At 42.5% G+C, this 24,227-nt stretch overlaps 1 protein-coding gene across 4 annotated transcripts in view; it reads left to right on the top strand.

Annotated features, from left to right (window-relative positions):
* The window catches only part of LY86 (lymphocyte antigen 86), a gene marked incomplete at its 5' end in the record, with an annotated part of 58,876 nt that overhangs the window by 21,114 nt on the left and 13,535 nt on the right, over positions 1 to 24,227 (top strand). For 3 of the 4 annotated variants that reach the window (XM_080918114.1, XM_080918112.1, XM_080918113.1), the window contains 2 exons: positions 9,773 to 9,859; positions 11,018 to 11,146. The exons of the other annotated variant lie outside the window; for it this stretch is intronic. In XM_080918114.1, the coding sequence (XP_080774240.1) occupies positions 9,773 to 9,859; positions 11,018 to 11,146 (216 nt within the window). The remainder of the gene's footprint in view (positions 1 to 9,772; positions 9,860 to 11,017; positions 11,147 to 24,227) is intronic. 4 annotated transcript variants of the gene reach the window in all.

Below are 24,227 nucleotides of genomic sequence, written 5' to 3'. Positions count from 1 at the left end.
CATCACTGAATAGTCAGCCATCTTTGTAAGGAGAGCATTCTGAACCAGAGTCACACCCAGTGCAATCCTATTCACTTTCCTCCTCTTTGGGAATGGAGTCAAGATTCCTCCAATGGATGTGAAGCAATGGAGAAAGGATTAATTCTGTGTGCACAAATTTCATTCTTACATAGATCTTAGTCACCTCTGCATGTGATTGGTTTTCTGTATTAAAAATTCATCTATTAACATGAAAGGACTTTAAAGCCCCTCTATGACATGTATAAATTTTTAGTATTATTGCTCTTGCTTTAAGGTCATTGTTAAGTCAAATAGGGATTATCGAGCATACTGCCTTCCTGAGACAGTGGTTTTTATAACCAGGATAGCTGCTAAGTGGTGGGTATATATACAAAGTACATATACCAGATGAAAGGCCAATTCACCTCTCAAAGGGAATGTGTGGAGACTCTTAAGGCACTCAATGGCACCAGTTTGAAAATTACCTACTGTATACTTTGGGGTATTTTCCATTTACTGATTTTAGACAATAATTAACGACAAACAAGAAAAACAAAACTGCAGGAGAGGGGCCGCTGCATGATACACAAAACAAATCATTCCCTCTTTTGCTGGAGGGAGGCACACTTCAGTTGTTCTGAGGTCAAAGTGCTATACGTATCCCTCCTCTTTTCTGTCATTAAAAGGCTATTATCAATGAATTCCACTGATTTTGCAATTGAAAAGAAACTAGTAAAAGTTCCACAACTTTCCATCAGCAATCCAAACACTTTTTTACACCCAAAAGCACACTGGCCACCATTACCAAACAGGCTGCACAACACTGAAAACTGTAAGCCAACTCACTAACAGCACACTGCGTTGGTGTCGATGCTGTTCCTATTGCATTTAAAGCAAAGTTTTATACCTAAGCATCTAAATATCTCAGATGGGAACAGAAGCAACTGCACTGGAGGTGCGGCTTTGAATGAGGAAAGTCTATAGCAAACTCTGGGAAAAGAAACTTGAATGGGAATAGAGCTGGTATCATTTGAAAGCAAGCCACTGTGGCCCTGCTAAGCTAGTCTCTAATAATGAGATTTGACAAGTGGGAAAAAGAAGAGACCAGGGAAGCACAGCTAGAATGCATTCACCCACGCTAGACTTGTTTTCCTACAGTACAAAGAAGCAGGGAATGGGGGAGGGTGTGCAGGCAAGACAATAACTTCACAAACAAAAAAGATGAAAGCTGGCTTTGAGTCGCTGAGGATGAATTCTAGAAATGGTGTCTCACCCAAGCCTTATGCCGTCATCATCACTGATAGATCTACTCTGACCCTCAAATGAGCTCGAATGAATCAATACAAGAGGGTTAAGACCCCAGTCAGAACCACCACACAAGGAAGGAAACTTTCAACACACACTTGATTTTAATCATAAACAGAATACAAGTTTGCAGACTCGGTAGCCAGGCAGCCTAGTAGATAATGTCTAAATAAGATCTGTTTGTTATTATCTGGTGAAAGATACAGAGGAGTGTCTGCTGCATCTGACCTTGGACTACAACCAGAAACTCTATCTCAAGCACCAAAGTAAACATTTCCATGGTTGTCAAGGAAAGTTAATGCACTGGGAGCTTCCTGGAGAACCAAACTGACAGAAGAGTTATCACAGGCCTCACAATGTAACTGCTAGCTAGCGCAACCAAAGCCAAGGCTGGGAACACAAGGCACCATTTCCTTCCTCACCCCTTCTGGTCTTGTCAAACCACCTGACTTGGTCCTTTTGCTTACATATCCAACCAACGTGGGCATGTCTACTAACTCAGACACCAGTTATCTGAACATGAATAAATAAAACTCGATTCCTAATCTGACAGTTTATACCTGGAAGTGGATGTGTTCAACTTCCAGACATTGCAACCAAATTCTTGTCAGAGAATGTCACAATTGAGTTACAAAGAAGGTTTGTCAAAAGAAATCCCATAATGCTATACATACATAAATGTATGAGTATTTATTGAGTCACATCCACAGCAATCCTGGGCTATAAGGAAGAGCAATAGAGCCTTAACTTCCACATTAATTAAAGATAATAGAGGTGTGATGAGGACATATACAATAGACTGTGAGATGCCAGAGGAAGAGCAAACTAGGGACTCTGAGGGCATCCTGGAGAGGTGTGGTTGAGCCTGGTATGAAGGGTGAGACTATAGGAAAAAGATAATTAGAGTTTTACTATGTGAGGTATAAACCTTGCACTAATTTATTTATTGGAAAGTAGCCAAGCACATTAGCATCATTAGCCTTTGCATTAGTGTTCTTCTGGGTTAACCTGTTTTCTGCTAACAACACATGCAGGAAGCAAACCAGAATTCAAGAAGAGGTAAAAATGAACACAGAATTTTAGTCCGTTCGGCGGAAAGTTAGTGCTCAGGGCCCTAGAGTACAGTCATGTATAAGCCCTGGAGAGCATGATTCAGGGGAAAAGAAAGAGAGGTAGAGAGAGGGAAATAAAGAAGGCAGGGACCAGAGCAGGTAAAAGGAGAAGGGAGAGAGAAGTTGCCTTCTCAGAGCAGGAAGTACAGAAGCTTAAAGCTGGCTTTAGACACAAGCTCAAGGAAAGTTAGTAAAAGTGTAGTGAATAGAGTAATACCCCTTCTCTTGGTGACTTTTTAAAGAAAATTCCTCCTCTGTTAAAAAAAATAATCAGCCAGTTTCCAACAGGTTTTAAATTCAAGCAGTAGAACTAGAAGTAATAGTGGCTCTCTCTCTCTCTCTCTCTCTCTCTCTCTCTCTCTCTCTCTCTCTCTCTCTCTCTCTCTCTCTCACACACACACACACACACACACACACACACACATGATTGTAAAACTTGGTCTGTTAATTAGTTTTAATGCCAACATGCCCACTACTTAGAATCACCTAGGGGAAGAGTATCTATTGAGGGATAATCTAGATCATGCTAACCCATGGCTGTGTCTTAGAAAGATTGATGTAGTTGTTGTACTAGCTAATTTTATGTCAACTTGATACAAGCTAGAGTCACTGGAGAGGAGGGAGCCGTAACTGAGAAACTGCCACCATAAGATCATTCTATAGCAGGTGTAGAAGCATTTTCTAAATTATTGGTTGATGTGGAAGGACCCAGCCCATTGTGGGTAGGACCATGCCTGGGCAGGTGGTCTTGGGTTCTATAAGAAAGCCTGCTGAGTAAGCACTGCAGAGAGCAAGCCAGTAAGCAACATCCCTCCATGGCGTCTTCGTCAGCTCCTGCCTCTAGTACCTGCCCTCCTGATTTTCTTTCTTGATGAGCAGTGAGATGGAAGGGTGAGCCAAATAAAGGCTTTCCTCCCCAAGTTGCCTTGGCCATAGTGATTCTTCACAACAGTAGCAACCCTAAGACAGTTGTTGATTGGCTCATCCCACTGATGACAGCAGAGTTTTATAAGCTAACCCATAAATTATATAAGAGTTTAAAAAGCTAGTTTTGCAGGAAATAAGCAGGTGTGAATCCATTTTGCTTTTTCTACCCTTAGCTGAAGATGAAATATGACAGGTTACTGCATTTCTGCCTTGTTTTCCCCTCGGTGACAGGCTGGAATTGTAAGCCAAATAAACCACCTTTCCTCTCCTGAAGTGACAGAGTGAAACTAGAACAGTAGAGAAATTTGAGTGAGTTCTGTGCTCTTGAGTCGCCCAGAGGAAAACACAGAGGCTTCAGGGAGCCCACTATGACTTGGTGACACACATCCACTGGGCTACCTGAGGCATATCCAATGAGAAAGCCAGAGGGATACTCCCATACCTCACCACTTTCAACTAAAGAACTGCATTTCTAAACTCATTTTGATTTTCTTTCCCACCAGTTCCAGCTGAAAGCTCCATCTCCCCAAATACACTGTCCAAAGTACCAAAGCCATAATGTCATCTTCTGAGCCACCACCTTAGTCAATCCAGCCCAGGAGATCCCAGGCAAATTATAAAGTAAACATCAGGAGAAAATCTCCAGGTATTCATTGGGACCTTGCTCTCTCTAAGCCCCACTGGTTTCTGCAGCTCTGCTCCACAGATATGACAGGATATCCTGGATAGATATGGTAATGTTGACCTTTGTGAGCCAAAAGATGCTATTGGCTACTGATTTAGAGCCCATTCCTCATCTCCAGGAAGATTGACAGCCTCCTGGTTAAGACAAGTCTGTCTTCTATAACCTTCTAGGGTCTTCTGGAGTACACATACCAGAGTGGATGGAGGCAGCAGAGGCAGTTTGGGGGGCATGCTGACTCATTCACTAAGTTCTGTCCTTGCTTAGGTGGAAGCCAATGAGCAGGCAGAAAAATGAGTGTAACATGAAGGACAAAAGAAAATCATCCAAAAAGAATATCTCTTGTATTTCCTAAAACTGTTTGCTTCCTCCTTTCTCCCTGTGCAGGAGGAGAATTTGTCACTGCCCCCCCAAAGCTTTTCATTATTTTTGTTCTTGTTTTTAAAAAATTCAAAGCTAGACGATCTGAATTGCTTGATTCATGAGCCCAGCGATAAGTCTTTTACCCCCAAACACTTCTACCACTATACTTAGAAAATATAAGGTCCTCTCTCTTTTGAAGGTGGTCCTGAGGTATTTGGGAAGTGTAGGTAAAGTCTGTGGTGATAGAGAAAACAATCATTTTTTAGATTTTTTTTCAATTTAATTTTGAGAATTTCTTATACTTACCCAATGAAATATGATCACACTTACCCCTCATACGCAACTCTCCCCATGTTCTACCAATTTGTGCTTTAATGTGTGTGCTGCCCACTTCTGCGTGTATGTGGGTCAACCACAGGAGCATGAAAAACCTACCAGTGCAGTGACCAACATTTAATAAAGAATGACTCTCTGTCCCTCAATGACTACCTGCCCTCTCCCTCCTCTCTGTAGAGTGGACCCTAGAGATCATCAACCTCGTCTATGTTGGGATTTGAGGAAGCTCGGTCTTGTATAGATCTTGTGCAGGTAACTGCAGCAGCTGTAAGTTCACGAATGCAATTGCCATGCCGTGTTTAGAACCGGAGTTCACAACACTCCACCCCACCAACTGAATCCTTACATTCTCCATGCTCCCTCTCCCTTGATCTTCCCTGAGCCTTAGTGGCGGTGGGGTCACTATAGATGCCCCAGTGAGAGCTGAACCCTCAGTCTTTTGTGCACTTCAGTTCTGCGTATCTTCACTGACTCCTCTTCACAGCAGAACAAAGCTCTCTGAGTTGAGAACAGCCCAGGTCTATGGTTGTAAACATAAATATTTAGAGGACAACGTGACAGTGTCATCATTTAGGAGAATTCTAAAAACCAGTTCTACACCAAGGCCTAAAATCTCCCAAGCCACCAGCTTTTGACAAGGAATACATGACCAAGGAGGCTCCCTTGTGAAGCACCCTTCAAATCCAATCAGAAAGTAGTTAGTCACCCTGTACAGTTGTACCACCATTACTGCAGTGAACACACCTTACCTGGCAGCTCAGTATTGCCATCTATGCTTCCAGTGCTGGGTAAGATACCGATGTTTTTTTTCTCTTCCCCATCAGCCAGGACTAAGAAAGCCAGCAAACTGGAAGCATGTTCCCTGGACAGTTTGGGACTAATTTCTCTATGTCTTGTAGCCAGAGTGTGTGATATCATTAGCAACAGGGTCCTACCATGTAGACATGATGGGTAAAAAGAGCAATGACAAAACCTGCACTGTTTGGGAGGCCTCTGAGGATTCCCTGATTAATCATTCTAAGGAGGTTTTCCTTACATCCATAAGTTGGTTTTTCCCCCATTTGGTTTGGTTAACCTGCCCATCGTCCTCCCTCTACCTCACTTCCCTTCCATCCCTAATTAATGCTGTAACCTCAGTATTCCCCTCTTTTTCCTTTCCCATGTGTTCTACCATCCCTCCACTTATTTCTTTAACTTGGGCTGTAGGATAGGAGAGTAGCTTTCATGTGGCTTTGGGTTAGTCATCCCTTTCAGCCCTGGCTTCCTCCATGCTCCTACATCTTTCCCTGAGTCCACCTCACTCATTCTGCTTCCTCTACAGCCCCCATCCCCACTCCCTTCCTTGGCCCGCAAAGGTCCCTGTCCATAGGAAAGTGGTGCCTAAAGCCAATGCCTCTTCACTGGGGGTAAGTTAGCTCCTACAGGTGGTCAGTGTCAGCACTTCCGTCACAGTGTGGATTGTCACGGGGATGCTGCTATCACAAGGATGGAAACTGGAGGTGCTGGTTGCCATCCTATGGTCTATAAACATTATATGACACTAAGTGACGATAGCCATGAGGAAAAGCTGTTCAGCCTTAAGGTTCTCAATGGCATTATCCCAAATAGCCTACAGTGCTCCTTCCTTCAGCAGTGACAGAGGAGCTAGTGTAATATGAAGACAAGATGCTCCTGGCTCTGAGAGTTCATGTCTAGTAGAGGAATGGTGGGATGTAGAATACACATAACTCAGAGCATGCTAACCACCCAAATGGAAAAATAAGAAAATACAGGGTATCCGTGTGAGGATAGACTTGAGGGAAGTGACGTCATCTTTCCTAGAGCTAGCATAGCTTTCCTGTAGACCTCATGACTGCAATCAAAGGCATCACTCTTGCATGAATACTTGAGAAAATTGCCAAGGGAGCTCAGAAAATTCCCCAAGTACTTTTAAAATAATCTTTCTGTTTCCATATACATTTCCTTAGAGAAAGGAGAGACAAGCAACCTACTGATTCCTTTGTGACTTTGTCTCTTATTAAAATTATTTTTCTAATCTCAGGAAAAGGCTTTATTTCTTTCTCCTCCTTTAGTTTACCCTGTGTATGGTTTTAAAATATTGATGATAAACACACCCTGGAATTCTGTAACTGCTAACTGTGCAATATATACCTTTGCTCATTTTGCCTCAGATGGCAATTTAAATGAACGCACAGTTTTGAGGGTGCACTTTCCTAAACATCTATCGGTAAGTGGCCTCTATTTCTATCAATACTGAGTACTAAGTGTTAGCCCAAGCAGTCACCCTTCAGCCCACCACTGTTTAACAGTCTGAAAGACGTCCTGAGACAGCATAAAAATGTTCAGAAAAAAAGTCAGAAGAGCTTCAGAAAAGGGACGGTTTCCCTAAGTAAATTTGGGAGCAACCCAATCAGAATGGTGCCTGTGTTAGATATGTCAGGATGGAGTCGTCTAGGGGCCGTTGCCATCACAGGGATCAGAGGCAACAATGCACCTCTCAGGTTAGTATGCGGATGGTCATAACACTGTCTGCAGCATCACCTAGAAACCCACAGCAGAAAGCAGGTACAGGAAAGAGTGCAGTACCCAATGCCATATACCTACACAGAAAACGTCCCAGGCAGTCTTAAAAATGAAATTATCATTCATATTTTAGGACTTACTTATTGATTCCAATATATAATACTTACTAAGCAGCAATGTGGTTTTGTTTGTGCTTTTGCTAATGCTGAGATTACACTTTCCATGCAGGGATGTAGGTGAGCTAATACAACCTTTCTGAGTCTCTATGCCGCAGTCTGTAAAGGGAGGAAGAGTCATGCCTGTTTCCCAGATTCTTCCTGATTCTACCGGTCTGGAGCCTATAGAGCAAAGGTTCTCAACCTGTGGGCCATGACCATTGGAAAACACATATTTCTGAAGTTGGTCTTAGGAACCTCCAGGCATAAATTCATTTTCATAACTGTGATTTTGCTACTGAGCCATATCTCAGTTCCTAGGACCATGTGTTTCCTGATCCTCCTCAAGCCACAGACTAATGGCTGCTATAGGGAAAGTAATAACTGATCACTTAAGTTTAATATACACAGTATGTTAATTAGCTGAATGGAAAACCAAGAGAAACCAAAAAAGCAAAATGACAGTGAATTAGCGTTGCATTCCCAAGGGCTGGGAGAGCTAAGGGCAAAAGCTGGTGGGATGAAAACTTGAATATTTGGAAGACAGACCCTGTGGTCCAAGACAGGAGAATAGTAATCACATCTGAGGTGCTATTGGGCAGAGGTCTGGGAACCCACAGAACTGGGCCTGGCTGGTTCCAGGTAGGTGTAAGAGAAGTATCTATTGGAACCAAGCACCACTGAAAAGTGTTGATAAGCAAGCGTGGCTCCAGCTTCCATTTCTCCCTGGCCCCCCTAACTGCGGAGTGATTGTAGACGGGCGGCAGCCACACGAAGCAAAGTACAGGGGCTGCACTCGGAGCTGAGCTGTGGCTAACTTAATGGACAACCCAAACTCATTCATTATGTGTGTCTGTGGGGTGCCTATCTGTCAGATGGGCTGAGTAACGGGGAGTCTGGGGACAGAGGCTGAAAATTCTTAGGAAGTTCTCAGCTCAAGATGACATTCCTCCCTCAAGCCCAGTGAGAAGCGCAATTCGAAGGGAAATAAAAATAAAAGACCCAAAAGTGGTTCCTGCCTTAAGTCTGAGTTTGCATTAGGTGCTACAGGGTTAAGGCACAGAGCAAATGACCAAGCGATACAGCTGGGTTTCTATATCCACAGTCACACAGCCTCAGATGCAACCAAAATCAGACCTAAAGTATTTGACTATGCGTATTCTGAGCATGTGCAGACTGCTTCCTGTGTTTTTTTAACAAAACCGTGTAAGACGATTCACACTACATTTGTCTTGTATCACTCAACTGCATCACACTTAACACCTACTGCAAGTCTCCTAGAAGTGACTTTAAATACTGTGGGGAGGAGATTCACTAGTTAAAGGGGTTTGTACAGAAGCCACTTTGAGTTCCTAGCACGCATAGGACAGCTCACAGTTGTCTGTAATCTAACTCCTTTTTCTGGTCTCCACAGGTACCTATGCGTATACATACATACATGTAGATATTCACACATATATTTTAAAAATGAATACACACACACACACACACACACACACACACACATGAGGATTGCATAGATTCTATGAAAATAAGATGTTTTATATCAAGAACTGAAGCATCCATGGATTTGGTATTAAGTGTCCTGATGCTTTCCTCTTGGATATTGAAGGATGACTAGACATCACTACACAGTTTGAAGAGTAGAATTCCAAAAATAAACGACTATTCTCAACACTATGAGGGAAACTTCACAAAAGGCAAGAATTAGCAAGAAACAAATAAAATACAAAGGAATCAAAGGGCTGGAGCTTTCATGTGTGTGTGTGTGTGTGTGTGTGTGTGTGTGTGTGTGTGTGTGCATGTGTGTATGTGTGTGTGCACCACACATTGCCACCTGGCTCAGGGTAGGGGCAGTAGGCTCTTTCTGCTCTTTATTCTGGTTCATAAGGAGCTGTTTGAATAAACAAACATTACATGGGAAACACATTCTCTTTAGCCCTGACTGTTTAGCACATGCCTTCCTTGCACAGAGCAGAACAGGGGTGGGGGTGAGGGCAGGGGAGGTGCATTGATGGGATAGGATGCCATAGGTAAAGCAGAATTGTAAAGATGCATTGCAGCTGAGAATCTACACAAGTCTCCCTCTGTCAGCAAGATTACGGTTAGGGGCTAAACGTAAGCAATGATGAAAATAGTAAGTATGAAGCTTGTCATCTGTCACTGTGGCCCTGTCAGACGTCACTGTGGTTGTCAGAGTGAACATGACAGTTACTGTGGACAGATTGGGGGGGGGGGGGCTGCTGAAATGTTCCAGGCATTTTTAAGTATTGGGCACTTTAGTAAATCCTGAAAAAATCATTAGTGCATATTTTGCAGATGAGTTTGCAGTGTGCTCATGAGTAATAGCCCCACGTCCTCTTTGGCAGATCCCTTACAGGATTTTGGCCTGTCCATTGACCAGTGTTCCAAACAGATCCAACCAAATCTCAACATTAGACTCGGCATCATTCTGAGTAAGTAGATGGGGTTGCCTTGACTTGAGGCATAGCAGAGCCTCCCGCCTCTGCACATAGAATGTTCACTAGCACAGCAGGCTACGCCAACTCTCCTACCTTTGCCTTTCACATGTCCTCTCTAGTTAATCCCCATGGTCATGAAGTGCTGGACTTTTGTATTAACGAGGATCCAGATACTAATTTCAACACTGTCAACTCCTGGGCACCATAAACAGAAAAGGAAGGAAGGAAGAGAGGGAGGGAGGGACGGAGGAAGGAAAGAGGGAGGGAAGGAGGTAAAGAGGGAAGGAGGTAAAGAGGGAGGGAGGGAGGGAAGGAGGAAGGGAGGGAAGGAGGGAGGGAGGGAGGAAGGTTGCTACACAGACAAGAGGCTTGCTTATTACCTTTGCCACAAACAAATCTGCTCTACTCACATCATGGTCTGTTACTCACATTAGTTTGCTTCCCAAGCAACTGATAGGCGTTCTTACAAATTGGGAAAACAAAAAAGAGGGACCAAATTTTTCTTTCCACCCCAGGCTGTGAGGCCAAACACTTCCTGGTAGTTTCTTGGTTGCCTGTGCCATTATAATAAACCAGTAAGTTTGTCATAGCTACTAATGTGTCCCCTTTTGTGGAAGACCGGTATTTTCACAACGGAGCAGAAACATTCAGTGAAGCAGGCACCCAGAGTCATTCCAGAGAAATGAGAGGAGTGCTCTCAAAGACCTCGAACTCTCGTGGGACTGGGTCTTCTATAACTCTGCACACTATCTGGACTCACAGCATCTGAAGAAATGCTATAGGTGGGGAAACAGAAGGGGAATGGGTGAAAGACAAAAGACAAGAAAGGGGGCGAGGAAGAAACGGACACTGTCTGCTGAGCTCGCTGGAATTCCCTGGGGAGCCGTGTGCAGCATCCGCCACACAACAGTAGTGGGACTATGCAGACTTGCTGCTGTCATAGCAGATAAACGTCAGTATGCGACTAAGGAACTCTAAAGGCCAGACACGTAGACATTGATATTGCCATGTCCTGAGCATCAAGAGAGAAAGGTAACCAATGAGCTGCCTTATCCTGAACAGGTGAAAGCTTATGCTAGAAACAGTGTTGTTGAGCCTTGAGTGGCCTCCCTGCAGGGGAGACACAACATGCTGAAGTTGTTTTCTCTGTAGGAGAGGACATCAGAAAGCTGTTTGTGGACATAGCCCTTGTGGCAAAGGGTTCTTCTATTCTGAACTACTCCTATCCCCTTTGTGAGGAGGACCAACCCAAGTTCTCGTTCTGTGGAAGAAGGAAAGGAGGTAAGCCTTACTGACTGTTCACACCTAACACCAGGGTTCCAGTGGCTCTCCCCACTCACCTTTGCGTAACCCACACCCTACTCATCAGCACCTACCGCATAAAAATACCAGGCAATGCTGTGCAGGGAGCCTTTCTTAGAAGGATTGTAAGTGCTGAAATGAAAGATGGCGGCTCTAATGGAGGCTTTTATCCTGCATGAAACAGCATCTTACTCAAAAGACGGGCGGCAGAAAGAATTAGTAGTTTCTAAAAATCTATGGGGAGTCACCTTGTTTTCAGATTTTTTTTCTGGTGATCTCTGCTCTGCTAAGGTCTCGCCCGTACAGCCACAACTCAGAAAAAGAAAATGGAACAAGGTTTGCTGAAAGCCGTCGTCCCGCCCTCCCGGGGGCGGGGCTACCTGATGGGGCTATCAGGTAGCTGCACTCCAAGTAAAGAAGCAGAAACCCCCATTGTATGAGCTATAAGCTCCCTTTTTTCTGGTTCACTAAGTTTTAATTCTCTGTTAGGCTTGGTTCCCAGATGCACAGGCAAGCTCACCCACGTCTCCACCTCTCCTTTTCCGTTCCCCCTCCCCTTCCAGACCCAAAGATGCTTTATTGTTTATGAGAACGTGGATCTGTTCAGCACTGAAGTTGGTCTCTACCAGCTGCTCCCTCCTGCCTGTATTCATTGACCATGGGGGCGGGGGGGGGTACAACCCCGTGTTCAGAAACACACCCTTGACCATTTCTCCTTCACTCTAAGAAACTAGATTTTTTTTAAGCAGCAAGGATGCTATCAAAATGACCCCACTGTCCTTTTTAAACAAATAACGTAGAAGGCATTGGAGTCCCCTTCCCATACCCACGGAGATACAGAGGGAAAGATGTTTGTCTGCAGGGAAAACAAATGGAAATTGAGGGAGAGCCAACAGGTGGGAAGCCACGATTTTACACAATGAGCTGTGTTCCACTCAGAGCTGCCATCCCAGCCGCCCCTTCCCCTGAGAACATGACCAAGGTCTCTTGGAGAACTTGCCACCATCGTCGTCCCCACTTATAACACACACCAGATTATGGAACTTCGGGACTGTCACACATCACATTGGTTTCCTGCACGGTTGTGTCTTGGAACCTGGTCCTAGAACTCTGGGGATGCCAGAACCCTCGGGTGTTTAAGCCTTTCGTACAGAGCGGGGAGCACTTGCACAGTTCCCACACATAAACTAAAGACCAGCCCATCATCTCCAGCTCCCTCACTACACCTAATGTCAGCGCATAAGTGGTTGCCATTCTGTGTTGTTAGGGGTGACCAAAAGGAAAGGTCTGTGTGTTTCAGAAACGTACTACTCCTTACAAAGGCTTTTCTTTCCACAGTTAGAATTCACGACTCCAAACTTGCAGCTACCGAAGGCCAACTGCATTTCAAATGTGCACTAGTTTAGGAAGCTTGGCACACATTCAAACATACAGTCACACACACACACTCAACACATGCATCCACACTCATTCACAAACAAAAACCAGGATGGCCTAATCTTCAGTAACATCAGCAGCCAGAAACTACATTAAGAAGTGATTCTGAACAGCAATTCCTAGAACATAATTAAGAATTTAAGATCTTTCACAGATCCAACCGATCAAGATTTTATGAATGTTAAGTACAGTACAGAAACCTTAGAGAAATTGTTCCCACAACATAGACTCCTTTCTAGTTTCATGGTATCTGCCTTCCCTCTACCCCACAGAAATACGCATAAAGAAAATATTAGAAGCTAAGAGACACATATAAGATAGAGTGTGTAGTGTTTGTTCCTCTGACCCTGGGCTACCTCTTTAATATAATATTTTCTAGCTCTTTCCTTTTACCTGAAAATTGCATGATTCCATTTTTCTTTATGGTTAAATAAAATTCCATTTTGTGTGTGTGTGTGTGTGTGTGTGTGTGTGTGTGTGTGTGTGTGTGAGCGCGCTTCATTTTTATTATCCATTTGTCTGTTGAAAGACACCCAAGCTGATTCCATTTCCTTGCTGTTGTGAATAGACCAACCCTAAAAATGGATGAACAAGTATCTCTGCAGTAAGATGTAGTCTTTTGAATAGATGCCCAGGAGTGGTACAGCTGGGTCATACAGAAGTTCTATGTTTATCTTAGGGAAATATCTCTATGGAAGTCTATGATGGCCATACCTGGTTATTCTGCCAGCAGAAAATAAAGCTCTTCTGTCCTATATCTTCACCCATATTAATTGTCATTTGTTGTCCTGGTGACAATCATTCTGACAAGGGTGAAGTAAAAATCTCAGAATAGACTTAATCTGTACATCCATAATAAGAATACTGAACATTTCTAAAAATATCTATTGAACATTGTATTTCTTCTTTTGAGAACATTACTTAGCTCCCTAGCCCATATTTTGAGTTGGGTTGTTTGTTTCTGCATCATTTAGTGTTTTAATCTCTGTTCACTTTAGACATCAATCCTCTATTATATTTATGAATAGAAAAGACCTCTTGTTCTTTTTTCTTCTTTTCTATTAAAAATAATTTTTCACACAACATAATCTCCTCCCAGATCCTCCTGCACCACACTCTACCTATCCAACTTCGTTCTCTCTCATTTTCTCTCTCAAACAGACAAACTGGACAAGAAAACAAAACAAAATAAACAAATGTAGCCTCATGCTTTTCCACCTGCACCCCAGTTCCCAAATAATGACTCGGAAGCGTATTTACATACAGTGCTTAGGACTTAAGTTTGGACTTTTTCCCTGACTAGCTTGTAAATTGCTTGATCTGTTTAAACTATTCTGTTTGTTACTTCTCCTCGGTTTTATACATTCAACTTCCTCCGAGGTCGGGGCGAATCTTCCCATTCAGATATCCCCCACAGTTTGGACCTGTCTACCGAAACTCTCACCTTCCACTTCCTGCCTTTTGTGGACAGTCCTTCACATGGTACATAAGAGATTATCCCTACAAGCAGAATTTTAAAAAAAGAAAAGAAAAAAGACAAGAAATCCAAAAACAAACCCTTAAAAACACAAAATTTAGTTATAATATAAATACAAAAGACCAGTGAAGATAAAAAAAAAAAAACTACACAAACGAAGTACCATAAGACAAATAGATCTCCAGAAATACCCGTGAGTTCATTTTGTGTTAACCATCTACTTTTTAGTATGGGGTCCTCCTTAAGCATGATTAACACACCCAGAGAGACTCTACTGGGGAGAACTAATTTTTTGCTCACAGATGCCAATTAGAGATAGCTTCTTGGTTAGGGATGTGAGGTCATATCCATCCACTTCCCCCTCTAAGCACTATTACCTCCATCTTCTCTAGCTCTTACCACTGTTTCACTTCTTCTTCTACAGTTCCCTAAGCCCTGAGGGGAGTATTTAGATAAAGACATCCCATTTAGGACTAAGTGTTCCAAAGTATCTTACTTTCTACACATTGTCTAGTTGTGGGTCTCTGTATTAGTTTCCATCTACAGTAAATAGAAACATTTCTGATGATGTCTGAGCAAGACGCTCATCTATGAATATAGCAGAATATTGTCAGGAGTCATTTTATTATTATATTTTTAACAGAACAATAGTATTTGGTTTTCATTCTATGTCCATAACCTATTTAGTCTCAAGTTCTTGGCCACCTGAGCAGTGTCAGGGTTCCATCCCGATGGGTTTCATCTTGTGGAGTGGTCCTTAAACCTAATCAAATAGTGCTTGGTTACACCTACATGTGTGCCACTATTACACCAGCATATCATCCAGGCAGAATAACATTGTAGATTGCAGGATTTGTAGCTAGAGTGCTCCTTACCTTTCTCTCTTGGTTACCTGTAGAGTGTCTATCAGTACCATGAATACTAGTCAACAGATACAGAGGCTCTCAACACACTGCTTTTATCCTATGGCCCCACTGCATAACTGAGACCAGGTATGCTGATACCACCAGCATTGCTCTTTGTTCAGAATTGCTTTGGCCATCTAAGCATTTTGTTTCTGAATGAATTTTTAAAAATCTCTGAGTATCTGAGAAAGAATGATGTTGGCATTTTGATGGGGACTTAATTAAATCTTTAGAGTATCTCTGGTTAAAATGGCCATCTTTGCAGTATTGATCCTTCCATCTTTCGGTATCTTCTTCCATGTCTCTCTTGAGAAATGGGCCTCTCTGGGATGTTTTGAAGTCTTCATTATAGAGTTTATCATTTCCTTGGTTGGATTTATTTCCCATTATTTTACGTTTACAATGGCTATTGTAAATACAATTTCCTGATTTCTTTTGGCATGTTTGTTCATGGTAGTCAGGAGGACAATGAATTTCTACATGATGATTTTATATGCTGCCATTTTACAGTGTTAAAAGAATTTTCAGGTAGAGTCTATGAGATCTCCTGTATAAAATCATATCATCTGCAAACAGATAGTTTAACTTCTTTCTAGTTGTATCTCTCTCCTTGGTGCCTCCTGTCTTACTGTTCAAGCTAAGATTCCCGGACTATATGTTAAAATAGTGGTAAAAGTGGGTACCTCTATCTTACTTCAGATTTTAATAGAAATGCTTTGAGTTTCTTCCCTTTAATACAGTGTTGGCTATGGATATGTCATATGCAGACTTTATTATGCTGAAGTATGTCCCTTGTATTTCAAGGTTCTCCAGGGCTTTTATCATGAAGAAATGCTTACCTTTGTAGAAAGCCTTTTCTACATTTGTTGAAATACCCAGGTAATTTCTGTTCTTGAGTCCACTATATGAGCTGTTGCAATTTTGATTTACATGTGTTAAACCATCCTTGCATGCTTGGAATAAAGAGTACTTGATTGTGATGAATAAACTTTCTTGTGTTTCCTTACATTTAATTTGCAAGTATTTTTACTGGAAAAAAAAAAAAAAAGGTTGTCTAATCTTTTCTACCTGTCCTTGTTTAAACTAGCTCCAACCCTCCTGGCCACACTTACAAGATGCCCCACCACAATTCCTTAAATCCTCTGTCCCTTCCTCTCCCTTCCTTCCTTCTTTTCATTTATGAGCTATACTGTCTTCTTTCTTCTGACTTCATCCTTCCTTGGCTCCTTTCCCCCTACCATAATGACTACATTCTCTATTTAGTACTAAGTGATCTGGAAAAGCCAAGGTGAACCTAAGATGTTTGCTGCTGTCTTGAACACTACTGGCCTGAGATAGATCTATAAAACCCTGGTTCCACATGTGGTGCTTACATTGAACAGGAATAAACAAAATGGCAGGTCAGCTTGAGAGGTAGCTCACCCCTGATGTCCACCTCTGAGAATATGAACAGGGATCTGAATAAAGATTTGTTTTCCTGCCCATCTTAAAGTTATCTGAATCCTTTTACACGATGTTTGGCTATATGTATTTATGTTTGAATAATGTTCTTTGTGTACGGATCATATTTTCTTTATCCACTCATCTGTTGCTGAAAACTCAGGTCATTCCAAAGTCTATATGTTGTAGTAAGAAAAGTCCCTTATGTCCTTGAACATCATATTTCTTCAGTCACCTCCTGCCCCATGCCTTATTTTTGCCTTTATCACTCACCAAAAGGTTATCACTTTCTGCCCAGGGCCTGTATGATAACAGGTACTGTGTATGGGTGGGGTCCCTCTGACCTATAACACCGGCTTCCATTTGTTGTGCATGCAGATTTAACCAGTAATCCTTCTTTGAAACCTAACCAAATTTATTGCTTCATTCTTGCCAGAGCCAGGGAATGATGTGGGGGAGCAGATGGCAGAGATGCTGGTTAACCATTAAAAGGATGCAGTTGGATTAAAAAAAATAACTGTTCTGTGGTGGAAAACAATTCATGGTTCCTACCTCTGCTATAGCCCTGATCTCAACTTCAGGTGTATGTGGGGTGTGTGTGTGTGTGTGTGTGTGTGTGTGTGTGTGAGAGAGAGAGAGAGAGAGAGAGAGAGAGAGAGAGAGAAGAGAGAGAGAGAGAGAGAGAGAGAGAGAGAGGAAGGGAGGGAAGGAGGGAGAGATAGAGAGAGGGAGGGAGGGAAAGAGGGAGGGAGGGAAGGAGGGAGGGAGGGAGGGAGGGAGGGAGGGAAGGAGGGAGGGAGGGAGGGAGAGGGAGAGAAAGCTGCACTCTTGGAAGGCAGGAGTATTTCTGGCTTCCTGTCTCTGTGGCTCTGGCAGATAGAGCGATCACGGAGTAAAGAGATAATGAACATTTCTTTTGCTGGGTTTGGTGTGGGCAGATGATAGCCTGGATACAAGAACAACCAGTTCACAGTAGATGAGAGTGCATAAGGATATTTCTGTATTGCTAGACACTGGAGGCTCATCAAATCCTCATATGGAGAAAGTTGTCTTGCTCCTCTGAGCTAAGGAAACCTTACTATTTATCCTGTGTGTGGTTTTAATAGAATTAATAAAACAGGAGAACTGCTGTTCCCTCAAACAGTTTTAGGAGTCTAAATCTGTTTAGCAGCTCAGAAAGCTTGCCTTGGACTTATCTGAATGCTGGGCAGACAGCCCGAAAAGTCAGTTACTTATTGCTATGGGGACAATGACTGCAGAAGCAAGCAGAGGGGCTAGCATTTGGGGACTTGCCAGGAAACATTATTCAGTATAAAACAACCAAATAAGGGATACACACATGCTGAACAAATAATTATGTAAATTAAATAAGCCAGAAAAGTGAAATCTTAAAATTCAGAGGCCTCTTGGGTCACTGTAATTCTTAACCTACTGCACGGAGGGCAGCTACCTTGATTAACACTGGGAACGACAAATGACACCAGGGACAACCAGAGTCATCAAACCCAAGCACAAGCTGCTGTTTACACATTAGGCATGGGGCAAAGTCCCAGGGGCCTTGCAGTTCTTTTCAGCAGAGGGAAGAAGACTTGCTGTCCACTGCAGGTGACACAGTCTGCTGTCATCTGCAAGTCCAGTGCTCAGTGCTGTGTACCAAGTTCTCTCCTGCAAACTAGAGCCTTCTGGCTACCCTTCAAGCCAGGAAAAGAGCTACTACCAAATGGTTCAGGTTGAGAAAAAAAGTAATGGTTAAGCTGTAGTTTTCTCCTCCTTGCCCGACCTCAGCTAGCTCTAGGGAAGGAGGCCCTTTGGAATATAAAGCCAAGTGGCATTCCTTGGGCTTAATCTATCATTTATGATTTGGGGGACAAACTACCCCCCAAGAAATCTAAGAGAATCCCAAAGAAAAGCATAGTATAGTTCAGAGTCAGTGATGTGTGGAACTGAGTACAGACACACCTCATTTTATCCTACCTCAGCTCATGTCACCTGGCAGAAACTGAAGACTTGACAGCCCTGGGACAAGCCAGTCTCTTGGCATCATTTCTCTGATAGCATGTGATCACTTTGTATTTCACACATTTTTGGCAATAGGTATTTTTAGTTTAAAATACACCCATCTTTTTGTAGACATAGGCTGTTGCACATTAAACAAACCACAGTGCAGTATAAGTGTAACATTTATGTGTATCCAGATGCTGTGGTCTACAGTCAAGCCAGCTGTTTTCAGGAACATCTGTAGGAAGTTCTGAATCAAAGTCAAATATACTATCAGGCTATTGTCTAATGCCAGCTCTTCCCTCTTCCCCTGAGACCCTTGAGCCTCTTCCTCCAGGCTCTGAGCTTAAGATTACAGAGACTGGGTAAAATGCATCTTCTATATCATTTACTCTCTACTGTGGGTCAATAGATTCATTCACTTTCAGTGCTTTGACACAAGTTGCATATGCTCAGTATCAATATTTAAGACTAAATTGAGTTTAACAACTCTTAATGACCACATCTAATTACTAAGCTTAAAAAGACAAGTTGGAGTAGTCCCTACCACACCCAAGGAAAGTCAGATAGTTAGAATTCTCTGGGATAGCTTTGATCCGATCCATAGCCATTCACCATGGTTGCCTAAACATATATTGATTTGGCTTTATTTAGTTAGACCCCTGCTGTCTATGCGAGGATCACAAGCCACATATAGTGGTGGAGTCTTTGGCATAATGCCAGGCTGAGGTGCCATGTGCTGTAAGTCTAAAGCACAGACCCAATTTCTAAAGACAATATAAAATAAAAACATATTATTTCACTATCATCAATATGTTTGCCTTCATTTTCCATTGCTGTAATATCTGAAGCCTAGCGATGTTTGAAGAACTGAAGTTTATTTGTTTGTTTGTCTTTGCACTGCTCTGCGTGGACCCAAGAGCCTCATTTATGCTATACAAGTGCTCTAAAGTTTACTGATGCCAGAACCTGGAAGTTTATTTGGCTCATAACTTTAGAGGCTGAAAACCCAATTCCCATACATCTGTTCAACATCTGGTCATAGTCTTCTTGCTGCATCAGGACATGGAAGAGAGCATCAAATAGGACAATGAAGCAAGCTGCTAGCCTAGGTTTCTCCTTTTCTTCTAAAGCCACTAACTGTATTATGAAGGCTTCACTTCTGTGACCTCACCTGTCTAAGTTAGGGTTTCCATTGCTTTGAACATACACCATGACCATAGCAACACCTATAAAGGCAGATATTTAATAGTGACTGGCTTACAGATTCAGAGGTTTAATCCATTATCACCATTATCACCATTATCACCATAGCAGGAAGCATGGCAACATTCAGGCAGACGTGATACTGGAGGAGCTGATAGCTCTACATAGTCTGATGGTGCCTAGAAGACTAGCTCTTCAAAGCAGCTAAGAGGAGTGTTTCAAAGCCCAACCACACAGTGACACACTTGCTCCAACAAGGCCACACCTCCTAATAGTGCTACTACCTAGGCCAAGCATATTTAAATGATTACATCACCCAATCTAAATTACCTCCCAAAGACTCCAACATCTAGATGCCAGTCATAAACAACCTCAGAGATTTAATTTCCAGCATAAGGACACCTTCAAACTATAACAATGCTGAAATGATGCTTGGGACATGGTCCATAAGTCGTTTTCTACTACTGTTTCACAATACCTGAGAATACCAACTTGAAAGGAGAAAAGGTTTATTTAGGCTCATGTTTTTTGTGGCTTCAGTCCATGGTGGTTGGTTCCATTGTCTGAGGCCTATGGAAGGTGAGCAGTGTGGCAGAGAGTGTGTGATAGAGCAAAGCTGTTTCCTTCATGGTGACCAAAAAACAAAAAGACAGGAAAGGACTTAAGTTCCATGATCCCCTTGAAAGACACACTCCTAATGGCCTAACTTCCTTCCATAGGCTCCATCTTATAAAAGTTCACATTGCCTCCCAACAGCATCTTCACAGCCCGGGAACCTTCAATGAATGAGCCTCTGGGGAACATTTAAGATTCCAATCATAACAGTGAGCTTAGTAAAACATGTTAATGTATTATATGTATATTAATAAGAATATATTCACTTATTGTGCAATAGTTATAGTTATACTGGGCAGGGCTACATATTCTTATATCACATACATTATATCATATAGGATTATTATATGTATTAATATGGTATAACATTGTTCAGTACATAGAACTATAATGAAAGAAACATAGTATTATATATAAGAGGTAATATGCTATATAATTTATTCATAAAATATGTATCTATATTGTATAACATTGTATATAATGACATTATATATTATATTGTGAACAAAATTATGCTATGTATTAACTAGTATAACATTTATATTATATTCATTATATTACCTCTTATTAAAATGTTGAGAATCCCAACACTGGACTATAACCTGGACCAACTGAATAAAAATCCCTGGAAGTGAGAAGCAAGCTAGGTTAGTCCAGTCCCCACCAGAGCTGAGGAGCACTCTATTCATTTCAGGAAACAATTACAGGTTCAGTCAGCATTTTTATAGCACTTGACTGCACTGGGCACCTGTACCATGATGCCATGCATATTAACCAAAGCTTCTGTGTACCTTATGAAGTGTCCACAATATTGGCTTAGAATTGGCTTCTATGGTACTGTTAATTACAGAAAATGGTCTCTGCCCTTGCTTCCCAGCAGCTTCTGAAACCTTTGTAACTTCCTGAGCCCCAGAGGGACTTGGAAGCTCCGTTGCTCTTATTTTAGCCATTGACAGAGATACTAAATCCCTAGAGCTTTCTTGAGTGATAAGCATCTTTGTTCTGCTGATGTCAGTCTGGGTCATCAGAATGTAAAGTCAACTTACAAGCCAGAAATTGTTCATCCCACTGTGCACTTCTGACTTCTGATAAGACATAGGGGATTGAGTTAATACTAAATCATGTCCATGTTGTGGGCAGCTCCAGAGTGACCCGCTACTGTGTGGGAGCAGGTCCCTGGAGGGTAGTGTGTTTAGAATAATCATGGAAGCTCTGCACAGCTTTACACATAACCTGCCTTGTGTGTCCACTTCTATCCTCTGCAAGGAACAAACTGAGAAATGTCAGCAAGCATTTTCCTAGGTTCTACAAGCTGTTTTAGCAAATTATCAAGCCAAAAAAAAAAAAAAAAAAGGCTAAGGTGAGTCCCTTGTTTGGAGAGAAAGGGTGACTATTCTGAGAGCCTGCTGCTTGTGATTGGTGACTGAGATAAAGAAGAAAGGCGGTCTTGTGGGATTGAGTCCTTGACCTTTGGGCTCAACACTAACCTGATGAGTGTCAGAACTAAAGTGAACTGTTCGATGCCCAGCTGAAAAAGTAAATGGAGTATGACAGTCAAATGTAAAGGTACTGGGCACATCTGTACATGTATAAACAACTCCTTTGCGACATCTCTAACAGGAACAGAACAACACAATAGAGGCTGAAAGAACTTAATAGTGTCACTTCCGTGTTAGAATCCGAGAGAGGAACAGGAGACAGTGCTCACCCAACAAGAATTGCTGACTCGTGGTGCCTCTGTCCCATGCCAAGACACTTTAATTCAAAACTATAGGACTTAAATATATTCAAAATGAAGCAGATGGAAACATATGACACTCTGTGCACTATGTAAGACACAGGACAAAAGCGAGCTTGGATACTAACTTGTTAACTTAAACTCTCTGGATTAAAAGAGAGACCACAGTGACACTTCCTACAGAGTGAAGAATTTGTAAGCTTTTCAGCGTCTTCTGAATGGTGAACTGATTGGTTTTTTGTTTGTTTGTTTGTTTGTTTGTTTGGTTGGTTGGTTGGTTGGTTGGTTGGTTTTGTGGGGATTTTTTTTTGGGGGGGAAGGATCTCAAATTTTCCACAGTGACCTCAGACTCCCTACACAGCAGAGGATGACTTTGAACTTCTCATCCTCCTGCTTCTGTCCCCTGAGTGCTGGGACTACAGTCATGTACAGTACAGTGCTACCAATCAAACCCAGGGCCTCAGGGATGCAACACAGAAACTCCACCAACAGAGCCAATACCCAAGTCCCTGAATAATTCTCCAGTCTAGGAAACAATTGCTTTCCGGCTTATCTTCTGCATAAATCAACTTCGCTATTTCGTTTGCCCAATTTGGCAAATACGTCATAATTACAAGGATTTTAATATCCAGTAGATACACCGAGAACGATATGTACATAAGCACAGTGTTGTCCTTAGGGCAGATATTAGCCCTGACAACAGCCAAGGGCTTGGACGATGGTGCTTACTGATCTTGCATATGCAAGTAAGTCAAAAGTGTAAGTGCACTCAGTACTTGCTTGTGACTACTTGTACTCCATTCTGCACCATCCTGGGGGTTGTTTTCTGCTGTCCTGGTTCTCACTGAGCACCTGCACCTAGTAATCTTCAAGGCACCATTAATCTCTAAGATACCTCAGCCTTGCCATCGATACAGAGCCAAAATTCATCTTAACACATCTACCTAAATCCTCAGGTCAGAACTCATTTGCTTCTCTAGTGTCTTCATTACTTGTATTTCTGTCGGCCACTTTCTGTGATCTATGAAAGAGGGATGAACAATGAGAATGAACACGTTCTCTTTATTGCCTAGATTTAGAAAAATTCCCATTAAGCGCTTTCTGTACAATGCCTTCTACCTGCACTGCTATCACAGAAGACGAGGCCAACAACCACCTTCCAGGGAGTACGTTGAGGAGCATTGATCTTGGCTGACAACCTGACAGCTCCATAAAGCATGCTGGAGACACAGCAGGTTCACACGCCTCATTACTCACTTGTTTAACAAATGCAAGCCTGGGGAATTTGGTCACTGACTTCTTCCGTAACAGAAGGAGATTAAGCAGCTCCATTTGAAGCCCCAATTATGAAATATGTCACCCCTCTTCCACCTGCTCACTTATCTGGCTTCCAGGGCCATTGGAGACCACCTGCTTCTAAAAACCCTATTGCTGCAGACTTTACGCTCTGATGGTCCGCACACTATTCTCTGTCTCTCCTGATCCCAGCTTCTCACCCTGACCTTCATCGACCCTCTCAATAGCCCAAATATTCAGATGTCTTCATTCCTCTTTCTGTGAATGGACCTACCTGGAAAATTGGACAATCTCTCCTGCCATCCTCATTCCTACTGTCATTTTCTAACTGTAGACAACATGTCACCCAAAGCAATATTACCCTAGGACAATATCCTGCTCCCTCCCTGGCTACTGGGCAATAGAATGGGACTAAGCTCAGCCCAGCAACTCTCACATTGGTCGAGGCATCAGCTTAGCCTGGAGGCTGTTTAGCTGTAGATGGATGGACCATCCAGAAGTTTCCTCATGAAAAGACTTCTGAAGATGTGCTTGGCCAAAATGATACTGTTCCTAGAGTGATAGGTGCTCACATGAGATAGGAAACCCATAACAGACTATCATAGTTAGGGTATCATTGCTGTGAAGAAACACCATGACCAAGACAACTCTTATAAAGACAAACATTTCATTGGGGCTGGCTCACAGTTTCATTAGTGTAGTCCCTCAGCATCATGGCAGGAAACATGGTAGCCTGGAGGTGCCAAGGGTTCTGCATCTTGATCTGAAGGCAGCACAGGCAGCCAGGAGAATACTTTCTTCCACTCTGGGCAGAATTTGAGTACTAGGAATCCTCAAAGCCCACCTATACAGTAACACACTTCCTCCAACGACGCTACATCTATTCCAACAGGGCCACACCTCCTAAATCATAACACTACCAAAGGGCCAAGCATATTCAAACCAGCA

This window comes from Micromys minutus (genome assembly GCF_963924665.1).
Source record: "Micromys minutus genome assembly, chromosome: 1".
Classification (NCBI taxonomy): domain Eukaryota; kingdom Metazoa; phylum Chordata; class Mammalia; order Rodentia; family Muridae; genus Micromys; species Micromys minutus.
Note: the sequence above shows the minus strand (reverse complement) of the source record. Positions and strands in the feature narration are given on the sequence as shown.